The 13,130-nt window shown below is 38.2% G+C and overlaps 1 protein-coding gene across 1 annotated transcript in view; it reads right to left on the reverse strand.

The window, feature by feature from the left end:
- The window catches only part of SLC15A5 (solute carrier family 15 member 5), an 81,110-nt gene extending 72,172 nt beyond the window's left edge, over window positions 1-8,938 (reverse strand). The window contains exons 1-3 of the mRNA XM_032796029.2: window positions 8,923-8,938; window positions 6,902-7,264; window positions 3,774-3,996 (exon numbers count right to left, since the gene is read on the reverse strand). Of these exons, the coding sequence (XP_032651920.2) occupies window positions 3,774-3,996; window positions 6,902-7,264; window positions 8,923-8,938 (602 nt within the window). The remainder of the gene's footprint in view (window positions 1-3,773; window positions 3,997-6,901; window positions 7,265-8,922) is intronic.
- Window positions 8,939-13,130: the final 4,192 nt, after the last annotated feature.

The following is a 13,130-nucleotide window of genomic DNA, read 5'->3' on the forward strand; positions in this document are numbered from 1 at the left end:
TATAAAGTCCACAGACATCCAGAAAGACTACCTCTTTCTGGTGGGAACTACCCTATTCATCTCAGTCAGGTGTTAGCTTAGAAGCTTTATAAATACAATTTAAATGTCAGCATCTTAAGTATTTCACTTCAATAATTATACCAGGAACAGCCAGATATTTTATGCTAGCATTTGAGTGAAGAAAGAAAAGGCTAACCCCATTCTGCTCAGCCCTTGATCACAATACTTGCTTCTGCAACCTCTTACTCTGAGGTAGTTTGGCCATTTACTAGTTGCTTTAGTATTTTTCATGCATCAGGTATTACAGGATTTCTAGGGATATTTTGGTGGTACACATTCAGGTCAGATATATCAGTCCTGGAGTGGTAGGCTTTAATCCTTGAATAAAGATATTCCAGTAGGCTCAGGAGTCTGAACCTCAGGTTTGCTTATACTCCCTGAGATCACAGGTTCACATTCCAGCAGTGATGACTCAAGCCTTCATACTTGCCAGGGAAACAGCTTTATTGCCATTCTGAGAAATACAAAGTTTTATTGGGAGAAAAGGGGTTGGTGGCCGCTATTTTAAAAATGAAGTAGCACAGATTCTGCCCCAAGATTCTGTGTAGAGGTGATGGGAAATTTTTTTGACAAAATCAAAAAGTTTCCTGAGAACATACCAATTATGCCAACATTTACAATAGGAAGTTAGCCAAATGTTTTGACTTTTAGGTATGTATTATATTCTATAAGGTCAAAGCGATGTGCTTCGTTTCATCAAAAATTTTGAGTTTTATTTTTGATCCTGAAACAGAATAAAACAAACTTTCAGCCTCAATTTTCTGTGGAATAGAAATTCTGTTTTTCAACCAGCTCGGTTTCTGACAAATTGGCTTAGGTGAGCCAGTGTTGCCTAATGGATACAGCACTGAACTGGGACTCAGGAGACCTGCATTCTATTCCTGGCTCTGCCACAATCTGCTGGGTGACCTTGGCTAAGTCACTCACCCACCCTATGCATCAGTTATGCAGTCTGTAAAATGGAGATAATGATACTGACGTCCTTGTAAAGTGTTTTGATATCTACGGATGAAGAGTGTTATACAGAAGCTAGGCTAGCTATAGGCAATGGAGTTTGGACTAAGGTACATCCAAGTACCAGATAATGGTTCGTTTCCAAAACTATGCAGAAACATTTGTTTACCACACTTTCTTCATCTGACAATGAGGCTTTGCAGAAAGGAAAGCCCTTCTGACACTCTGCAGGGTACAAAAATTCAGTGGCCATGGTAGTGAACACGGGGAGAAAGGAACAAAAAAAGAGATAAATATAAAATAGGAGTGATGAAAATAACAGAGATTGAGTTGAGGCAAACAAAAAAGAAAAGAAATATTTAGTAGAAGGAAGAGGGAAACCCCAAGCAAGATGGAGAAGGAATAGAAGACAAAGACAGATATAGAAGTGGTCCTATACTAACTACAATTTTCCATCACCTCAATGCTCAAGGCAATTTTGCTTTACTAGCTCAGTTGTTGGTGAGGATTTAAGGACTATATTCTGTCCCCGACCCTTTTGCTCAGCTCCCATCGATAGCAATGGGAGTTCTCATGCATCAAGTAGTAGTACCAGTTACAGCCTTAACTTATAGCCCCAGACTTCAGACTCTCAGGGAACAGTTTTCATCTTCTTAGTTTAACATTGGTGAAATTCCATTTATTTCCATGATTTTACACCTAGTTTCTTCCAGAGATTGGCTTCAGGCCCTAGAAGTGTAATGCAGCCCTCACACCACACTAGGGTTAAGATCATATTTACACACTCCTTTGCAAGAAGTCTGATTTTTGAAAAGCTGTTAGGCCTGATTTCTGAAGTAAACCAGGCTGGATAAGAATCTAGATTTTTCTAAAAAGCAACAGTGTGCAATTGTCTCATTAAATATATATGTATTTTAAACATTTATTCTCGTGACAAAGAATCTACCAAGAAGAGAAAATAGTGTATGATTATATACTTATGAGGTTGTAATGAGACTAGGAAATGCGAAGAAGTAAACCCCATTTTATTAGTTTTAAGATTACAAACCATATGGTTCCTGCCTCAGATGCCAGACAACTGTAGAAATTAGTTTTTAATCACACACACACCTTTCCTGATACTTCCAAAGCCCCAAGAACTGACCCATTTGGATTCCCCCAAGGAAATATTTTATTCATTCTGTCGTTATGTCTGCTTTGTAATCAACACTGAGAAATGTCACTTTGATTAAACATAACTCTGAATGACTAAAATCATAGTACAATAAATTCTCCAGAGCTATCTTTCAGAACAACTGATTGCTCTCCAGTCTTAATCCTCCAGAGTCTTATATAATCAAAATGATGTTGCTAATTAAGGATTAAAACTCAGAATAGAATAAAAAAGGAGATTTTTTTCTCTCTCCTTTGGACAGGTCAAGGAGGCAGAATCTGTTTTAAGGAACCAAACAGTCTTTTCCACCTTTAGTAAAGCTACACTATTCACTGAAGTTTGGATTTAATCCAAAGAGCTTCAATATTAACATAACTAGGGGGAGGAAAAGGAATAGCCCTGAAAGCCATCCCTATATGAACAGAAATATGACCTAATAAATTCTTCATCGACTCATCAGTGATGCATTATCAATATTCAAATGTACTCAGTTTCAGTTCATAATAGACACACTTTGATTTATTTTTTGTAGTACCAACAATGCTTTGCACATATATAGCACCTCTCAATCAAGAATTTCTGGATAATTGGCAAACATTAAGTATCACAAAGCTCCCTCTGAGGTAGGTACATATTTGTGCATATCTAATAAAGGAATTTCTGTCCCAAGGGAAATTCCAATATTTCATCATTTTGTCCCAAATCAGAACAAAACTCTCGAACTGTTGAAACTTTGTGGAACAGTGTCCAGAAAAAAAAAATTTGTAAATGTCAAAATGTTCCATTTCAGTTTGTTAACCAAAAGGAAACAGTTCATTTTGGGTTGACAAAATGTTACATGTCAATTTTTCCAATGAAAATTCTTTTTCTGTAGAAAATTGTGATTTTGATGAAGCCCCATTTTCCAATGAAAGGTGTTTTTGTCTGAAATTATCCAGCCAGCTTTGGTAACTATACAGATGTTTAAATTGAAGAACAGACGTCAAGCGGCTTACCCGATGCCCTAAACTGTCAATCACAGCTGGAAAGGACTCTATGAGGCCTATCTTTCTATCACCATTGTTCATATGAGGAAAATCGACCACCTCTTGAAGTAAAGGACAGTTCCAACTGTGATGTTTGATTTTTTTTATTTTAGTGCTGGTACTTACATGTGTTTAAGGAACTTTGCCACCTATACGGAGTCTACTCAACCTAGAGCAAAGGACTGAGACCCCGCAAGGAACTTCACCACATCCCTGACAGGCCTTTAACTACCATAGTGTAAGAACTCAAATAGAATAGCTTGGTTCTAAATAGCAACTTGCTTATTAATTTTGTATCAAGTTGGGCAAATCACTTGACTTTGATTCACCCTGGGTGAAAGTCCCTGGCCTGTGCTATGCAGGAAGTCAGACTATGATCAGACTTGTTCCTTTTGGCCTTAAGATTTATAAATTTGTGTGCCTAGAAGAAAATTTAGGTAGTCCTTTTGAAGACTCATTTTTAGCTGGAACAATTAGATTTCCTATATACATTCATTTTTAAAAAATTGAGATGCACTTGAGTTTTTAATTAAGCTCCATTATCTCACACATTTGTTCTGTTGCAATATTAAAAAACTCACCAACTGAAAAAAGAAAGAAGTTCCTTTGGTTCAAAATCCTCAAGGTTGTAAGCACTCAGTGGACAAACTACAGCTCTTATGCCTCCTGATCCAAAGCAGGCTGTTATTAGCCCAAAGTAGAAGAGTATTTTCTGCTCCTTTTTGGCTAGCGGGTGAATAAAATAGTGTCTGTCTATATAAAAATCTTCAAAGGGGAAGGCAACAACAGGTAGTAGGGCTGTACCTGCAATGGGGAAGAAAATGGACATATGTAACTGGTTAAAATGATGAAGCACTGAATCCAGTATTTATTTTCTAGATTAACAGCTATATTGGAATTATAGTCTCTGAATTATTAAAAAAACATCTACACACGCAATGGGAGAGAAAATTATTCATTCCTTTAGAGTGAGATGTGGGTACAACACTAATATTAGGCAAGAATATTGACTACATATGGCAGAAGTATCTGAACTTTGCTGCTTTCAGGGCTGGCCTGGGGCCAGAGGGCTGCAGTTAAGCGGCATAGAAGTTCTCTTTACAGATAAAGAAACGACCATAATTTGTGCTACTCTTTTATCTGTCTAGATGGATTAATAGAAATTGCTTGCTTGAATTCAAAAGTTGTAGTTTATCACTACAGCTAGATGAACAATATTCATCAGATAATTTGGCAAATGTTATAAAGTACTCTCAGACATGCTATTTGATTATTTTTACTTATTTTATCAGTTTTACTCTTCCCTTTGCAGCTTCAGAAAAAGTTAGCCCAAAACACATTTTAGGACTCTGCAGTCGAGATTTGGCATCTCCAATTTACAGCGTTGTTTCTATAGGCAAAGTGAGGCTCCCATATTCAATGAGCCTTTTAAGTGTATTTTGAGACAGATTGCAAATACATCATATACATAATATCTGCACACATCTGCTTCAAGCATGGCAACAGGAGAACAGGACTGTGATACCAAACATCAAAATCTGAAACCCCGGCCTGGATTAAGCAAAAATTTTTAATAAACTCCCACAACAAAGAGTCATATCCCATGCACTATATTTACACTAATAAGTCTAGTATCAAATCACCATCCCTAATATTTTATATTTATTTATCACAAACTTTCCCTTGCTATAGTGACATTTGTTTCTCTTTGGAAAATGCTTCGTGCTACCTCTGACAGTTGTCAATGGCTGGTTAAGTGGTCTGATGCAGTATATTCAGTATTCAGTTCAACAATTTATACTTGTTTTATCATTAGAGTCAATTTGTCCCACTTTGATGTCTTTTTTTTTGGTAATCTAGAATCAAAGGGCAAGGGGATTCCAAACAGGGAGTAAGGAAGAGGATACAAAGGAAGTCATTTTTTCAGGTAGTTCATACAGTGCTTTGGCAATCTAGACAAAGTGACCCCCTTCTTCCTTCTTTCCACTGACCCACTTGCTCCTCTGTGTCATTTTTTTCTTTTAAATTCTTGCGGCGATTTCTCTTCAGTCACCCACAGTAGGTGTTTTTATAGCTGATGCACACAACACAGAATTATTTCCTGCTGCAGCAACACTCTAAAGGAGGCACTAGAGTTTCCAGTGCAAAGCTTTCTGAAACATGACCTCGGGGCACCTGCTGCACACAACTTAATTCAAACTCACACTTCTGGATGGAGGTCAAGAGGACAGAAATGTTGCCTCGAGAGAAGACCAATTCAGAAATTATCTCAAATAGTCCAATGCTATTCTGATGCCTATCTAAATAACAACTTATTTGCCTGCATGCAAACAAACTCTTGGGATGAGTACATGTGAATAAGCTTGTGTGTCAGCTATAAATCAAGTGGCAATGCAATTGATACCTATTTTAGTATAGAGTTATGGAAATCTGGGTGAATTTCCAATATTTATGTTAATGTGGCTCTGGAGCAGCAATAAATTGTTCTGCCCTCATCTTCTGCCTGTGCTGTCCACTTAAAAGTTGGTGATTTTATGAAGTTAATTCTGGTAGTTATGCAGTTTAAAGAACAGCATGCAGCATCAGAGATCGACTGTTACTGTCTAGTTGTACCTGCCTGATCTGAGTAGCAATCACCTCAACTCTGTCCTAGAGACAAAAGATAATTCAGTTTTTAGATCAGCTCAACTCAGGCTGTGAAAGCCATCATCAGCTTTGACATTTACTAAGTTCCACATGACAGCTGTACAAAGTGAGCACAGACCTGCAAACTCAGTTTGTTTAGGAAGGGGAGTGGTTCCACCCTCTATATCACCCAATCTCCTTGACAACCCATAATAATAGCTGTGAATATCTAAAGTTTCATACTGTCCCCCATTCCAGCCACTATGTGGAGGATCATTAGGAGGTGTCCATACATTACATATCTGTATATTGAGGGGACTTCAAATGTACAGAAGATCATGGGTCAGTAAAATTCACACATGTAAGTTACCTGGAAAAATATTTTAAGAAGTGTATCTTGAACTTTGTATAAAAGATTTTAGCCCATTGGGTGGGGGAAGGAGTCAGATAGTGTTAATATGAGTCAGGCCCTAAAGGTAAGCATCAAAATGTGGCTTCCGAGTTCAAAGTTTATCTACACAATATATACGTCTTATTAACAACCATGTAGCTTTTAAATACAGTAGAACCCCATAAATTTGCACCAACTGGAGAAATGCATTGCAAATTATGGCCTTAACAAGTGGTTATATCACTGAATTTTCCAGAAGTGTCTAGTGATTGTGGGTGCCCAACTTGATACCTTAAATGGGCTCAGCTTCAGAAAATGCTGAGATACTGCTTTCTGAAAAGTTAAGCCACTTTAAGGTGTCACAGTTTAGGCTCTCAGACTGCAGCACCCAAAATCCCTAGTCACCTTTGAAAATTTAGACCTTATTTTACAAACACTATTTAGTGTTGTTCAAAATAATGCTTCATTAAGATATATTAGCAAATCTACTCCAGTACATTTTGTGAAAGAAAAGTTAAGTCCTTAGCTATTAAAGAACTTTGGTGAAGCCACCAGGTTGGAGACAATTATTGAATTTGCATATAAGTAAGGAATAGTATGTTTCTATAGTACTTTTTAAAAAATTGACTTATTAGAGCAGAATTGCATACAAAAAGCACATTGTAGATGAAATAATCATGGCATAGCACCTACCTAGAAAGTGGAGAAATATACAGATATATACCAGCTTGATCCTCCCCACCAGATGTTCAGCAAGCCAGCCCATGAACACAGGTGATAACATGGAAGCACCTACAAAGCACATGTTTATGATGGCTGCTTGGTAGTTGGGATAGCCAAGTTTGATAGTGCAAAACAGAATCATGTTGCAGACAATACCAAAGAAAGTGAACCTCTCACACAGCTCCATCAACAGCAGGCAAATGGCCACCTGAAGTTTCTTCTGAGACTTGAACCCAGATGAGTCTCCATCATGCTTGCCTTTCCTGGAGAATTTCCTTTTCTCCCTCTCAGCAGTGTGGTTCAGAAGTTGTTTTTCTTGTAAGTCTCTAAGGTCTGTAACAGGCATACTTAGCTGTGCTGAGCAAGACTAAATTGAGTGGGTTAGGTTGTATGTACACTTCTGTTATCCTCCACTGTAATTAACAAACTGGTAAGACCCTTGCTTTGAATTCCACACCTTACTACCACAATTCCTCAGGGTACTTATCGCTTTAGTGCTGTTACATTCAAGATCAAGGAGCATGGGGGACACCAGTTTTTTAAACTTCTCTGAGTGCACAAAGTTGCTGAATCCAATCTGTTTATTTAATTAGTTTGTCTGATTATGGACAAGACTCCCCCCCAAATAATATTACCCATTAAATTATGTGAATCAAATACAATTTGGCACATATTGTATCTGCATGTTACAGATAAAGGTTAAATACTGAGAAAGGCTCAACTGTTTCAGCAGAATTCAAGTACTAGATCAAGAAAATAATTTGGGGCCAATATTCTGATACCTTAATTAAGCAACAAGTGAGAAACTGCAAGCAAAGAGATAAAGATAGAAAGAATTTATGGTTTTGGGTGAACAATATCTTATTATTACATTTCTTGTTACTTTTGGTTAAAATTCAGATAAGGTTAATTAGAAAAGTAAGAAATGCTAGTACATTTAAGTACAATAAGCAGGTTTTACACAAAAGTAATCCCAGGGTATTAATGAAGAGAAAAAGCAATAAAAGAGCACCCAAAACCAGCACAGCTTTTTTAGCCTGACCTTAAACCACAGCTATAACATGTCATAGGGAATAAAAGTCAGAAAGACTTTGGATCTTGGGTATTAATTGAATCTGTATAGTCAACTTAAAGAGAAATTGGGAAGGTTCTACAAGTTTACCATGTCCCCACCAGGCAATCCACTAAGAAGTTTACAGAAAACTTGTCCTACCTCCTAGACATGATTCTCCACTACTATGCATAGTCATTTATACATGTGGTAGTGTTATGTACCCACTTTGCACAGGTGTAAATGACTACACAGGGTAAAAAGCAATGGTGAATCAGATCCGCTGTTTCTAAATAGAACTATCAAGTTCTCACTTTGCAAGTTGTTGGAACAGAGACTCTTTTTTGGTTTCATCTAACTGTATAGACACATATATGCACACATGCTCCCTACCTTTTAGCAGCTGTTATACCTACCTATTATTAAGTAATAGAGATGCAAGATAGTATATAAATGACATGGATAGGCCCAAGTCAGACTCCCAAATCCAAAATTCACAGAACTTTGGTATCAGGTGAAAAAGTTACTGCCCTAACTTATTTCTGTAATGGCTCATAAACACCAAATCCAGAAGCCCTGAAACACAGATCCAAGCATCAGCTGAGCCCCTTTCTCAACCAGTGTTCTTTTTTAATTCAAACAGGGTTCTAAACCCAGAACTTGGCTAGCAGTATCACAGAGTTTGCTTAGTTCTGGGTAGGACTGTGGGAGATGAGGGAACTTTGTATTATACCAGTATCTATGTCTGCCACCTTCTCTAAAATGGACTAGGATGAGTTTCATTCATTTTTGATGGCAGGAGAAAAGCAAGCTACAGAGATCACCTGCAGCCCCATTTGATTTCTCTTCCATAGTTTAACAAACCTGATCTCAAACCAGGGAAGAAGAAAGTACTGTGACCAGAATGCACACCTACTCCATTCTGGGGAGCACCTCTAACCTAGCTGCTGGTGCATTAGGGTGCCCTTTCTTTAGTCTATTGGAAGATATAAGTATAGTATAAAACCAGATTGAAAATGCTATAGTAAATACACTCTGCTTCCTACACGCATTTTAATAGGGAATATTCCCTGTTCCACTGTTGATTTTTGTCTTTAAAGGACCTTTATTTGGAGTGGGGGCACCTGTTTCTCACAGGTGTTGCTGATTGAGGGCCAATGAGCTCATGGGAAGAGGGGTAGAGCTAGAAGGCTTGCCATTTGGGTTAGATGACAACAATTCCTTATTTGATGTTAGTTTGCCTGATCTGGGGGTCAGGCAGGGAGAATAACTGACTGCTTGGTTGGTTAACTCCCATAAAAACCTCAAGGTAGGCTGAAACTGGTGTGTGGGAGTGGGCTTCTATTGACGTGATTGCTTTAGATATGGCTCTGGCTCTGTGAGAAGTGAGTTGAAATGTTTGATACTCTAAGTAAAAGTATTTTATAATAATGGTAGTATGTTTTGCTGATGAGAGCCCAGGGAACATGTGTTCTATACCTAGCTCTGCAGCTGACCTGAGGTATGGTCTTGATGAAAACCTTTAGCCAATCTGCTCACGGGTTTACCCCCTTAATATAGTACTTAGAATGCTTAATACAAAGTGATTGAGGAAAGGTGATGGTAGACCTAATAATATATTTAGAGTTACACCACTATTGAAGCAGGTGAGATTTTAAGTGGAAACCAACAACAGCAGTTTAGGATTGAAGTGGGTCTGAAGAGAAGTCTTGCATTTGACAAATCCCCTTGGTCCCCAGCAAAAGGCTTTGGGTCAGATTGCCAAAGGGGCCCCTAGCTTAGGGGAATATTCTATTCAATGGAAGTTGTTCCACTTTAATTAACTCAATATTAATTGGGCCATGGAGACTAAGACTCACCCTATCTCCCAGTGGTGAGGATACAGACCTGAGAGTTATTAGATTGCTGTTCTAATCTGGTATCTTCAGCAGGCAGAATAGGGACTTGAACTGAGAGTTTCTTACATCCTAGGGAAGCACCCTAACCACTGGGCTGCTACCTCTTCTGTCCTGAGTGTTTAATGTGGTCTCTGAGCACACCTACTGGATCAGGCCCTGCACACAACTTAGGAAGAGAAGTGCATATCTTCCCACACTTTGTAAATTGCACTGGGGCTTAGATGTGAGATGAGCATGTGGACTTCTAGAGGGAGGCAGTAATAGGCATGCGCCCACCCAGAAACATAGGCACTGAGGGAACTTTTACTGCACAAACTTAGGCACAGAGTGAGTTGAGGCCCCAGCAGGGTTAGATGGCAGCCAAGGGGGAGTTTTGTGGATCGCAGTGATGTATAAGTTTGGGGCTTAGGTGCCTAAGTACCTTTGTGAATCTGGATCTTGAAATCCTTGAAAACAACTTCTTTAAAGGGATAGCTCTGTGAAGATGGGACAACTAGTTCTTGCAGTGGGCTTTGCTATAAAAGCACTTATTCTTTCCAGGGCTCCTAGTGGTCACAGTTGGTGTAACAGAGGACTGACTGTCTGTACAAGTTATATTTTGGCAGGCCATCTGTCAAGTGAATAGGCCAGCACCAGAAAGGTTCTAGAGTCCATTAAAAATAGTAAAATCTGGCCAGGAAGTAGCCCAGGCACTTGTGTTTGGCTCAACTCTGACAAGTACTAACCTACTACCTGCTCTGACTTGGTTGAGTACTGGTTGCCTATGTGGTTCTATGACTAAAGGGCAAATGATCTAAACTTCTCTTTATGTGCTGGAAAAGTCAAATTAGCTCTTGCCACATTTCTTGAGGGGAAAACTTCATGCACATTTCGTTGATTTCTTTGGCAGTACAAGTGTGATTTATTTTTTTTTAACACAGGCTGAGATTTTAAAAAGTATTTAGGTGTTGCTCTGCTCAGTGTTGCAAGTCCTAGCTGACTTAAGCTCCTAAGTCTCATTTTCAAAAGTAATGTAAGCCCAGATCTCAAAGTTATTTAGGTGCCTAAATTTCACTGATTTTTTTTCCAATGGAAATTAAGCACGTAAAGACCTTTGAGGCTATGGCACAGAGGCACCTAAATCCTATTGACTTTCAGTGAGACTTAGGAGCTGAAGTGTCTAAATCACTTTTGAAAATGGAAGTTAGAGTCCTAATGTCAGTTAGGCTTTGCAAAACTGAGCAGAGTAACACCTAAATACCTTTAAAAATCTAGACCATAGTGGTTGAAGCAGAAATATTCTATGGCTCGAACAGTAGCCATCTTTTGAAGTCAATGCCAGAATTCCAGTTGACTTCCATAGGACAAGGATTTGGTCCTGTGTATACTGATCCAAAGACTGCAATGCGATTAAAAGGGTGACGACTTCAGTGACAGGAAACAGAGATGTGATAGGAGAGGCAAAGACTAGAATCTTAAGTTTTTGAAAATTACCACTTTAATCTTTTGTGTGTGTGTGTGTGTAAGAATTGTTTAACTTAATGTAGGTAATAGCTGTGACTAATTCATCTCTCTGCCAATGAAGCACTGGTCCCTACAAAATATTTTCTAGTAAGAATAGCTGAATAATCATGATGCTAGACAGGCACTGTTCATGACTATTTTGTTTTAGTTGAGTGCACAGTGTCTATTTCCACACATCAAAGAAAGAGTCACTCTCTTCCAATTATTAGGTGAATCCTCCTCTTGTTCTCTGTGCAGTTGATTCCCTGGTAGGAAAGAAAAAAGTAGAATATCTTTCAGTCTCTCTGAGACACAAAAATAATTACTGGAAGCAATGGTCTTTGACAATCTGAAGATAACTGCTACTTATGTCGTTGTTTCGGATGACTCCAAAGTGGCTCTGAAAATAAAATAAATTAAAAGGTGTGATAGGATGGCCATGTGGTTAAAGTACAGACTGGGAGGCAGAAGAATTGGGTTCAAGTCCAGCTTTGATTCAAGCTTGTGACTTGACTGTAGGCAAGGTCTCGTAAGCTCAGTTTTTCCATCTGGAAAACAGGGACAATAACTCCTCCTCTGAGGTAAAGAAGCAAGATAAGACCTGATTCAATAAAACATGATTGTTGTGACAGCCCCAGAGTAAAGGTTATATGTAGGTTTAAAAAATTATAATCTTCCACTTAACATATCAATTTATGAAATTTCTGTGTTGCTCATCCCCATGGCATTTAGGCACTATAGTCTAAGCACAGAACCTTGAATCTGTATTTTGAATAATTGGAATAAATCATAATACACAATGGTGCTTTTTTTGGTATTCCTTGTATTTAAAATCTATATCTGATGCTACTGATAAATCTTGTCAGCAGCAATGAATAATGTTGAATAATGTCCATAGGCCTATGGACCGTATCTACCAGAAAAGCAAACACATATTGAAACCAGAACGTTTTGTAAATAGTGTTAAGGACCAATTAAAACCCTGAAACACAATTATCAAGGAGTTGAGAATGCATATCTGTGAAAGTGGGAAAAATAGCACATCTACTCAAAGTTCTCTAAGCTATAAACAACCATTAAATGTGATAAAAGTATACTTTGAAGGCTGGAAGATAACAGCTACGAAATTACCAGTTTATTAAGAGTATTGATTATAAGAGAACTGCTCTGTGAATAACCTTAGAAGTTTTGTGGTTATGCTACTTAATAACATTTGCTTAGTTGTATTCCTTCTTTAGTATGTGTATTCTTGAAAAACTTTCAGCTTCTTAGAGGAATCGGAAAACCCAAGGCCTGATTCCCCACGACCACCTTGCTGCAGGATATGAATAACCCTCTTTTCAAAGACAGTAGCAAAGACTGGCCCTCAGATGTGCAGCACCAGTACAAGGTACTTGATTTAAGTTTGGGGCAGGGGAATATATAAAAAAAGATGTTTGTTTATTTTTTCACTTTCCAGCCATAATTAAATTGGGACTTTTGGGGAAGCCCTTGCAGTTCTTGCTTATTCTGCTTGAAGGAAACACCACAACAGATGGAACCAAATCCCTAAAGTGAGCATCACCCCAGACCAACAGTGAAGTGTGCAGACAGGACCAGCTTCATATTAACTCTCAAATGAGAATAATCTGTAGCATCCCTAGGGGGTTAGATATAGTATTACCCCCTTTTTGAGTGGAGGCTGGATAATGTTGAGATAATTTTATGATTGCTTTAAATATTAGATGAAGTGAAACTTTCATAAAGTAGCAATAAATTTACTCATCTT

This window comes from Chelonoidis abingdonii, chromosome 1 (assembly GCF_003597395.2).
Source record: "Chelonoidis abingdonii isolate Lonesome George chromosome 1, CheloAbing_2.0, whole genome shotgun sequence".
Lineage (NCBI taxonomy): Eukaryota > Metazoa > Chordata > Testudines > Testudinidae > Chelonoidis > Chelonoidis abingdonii.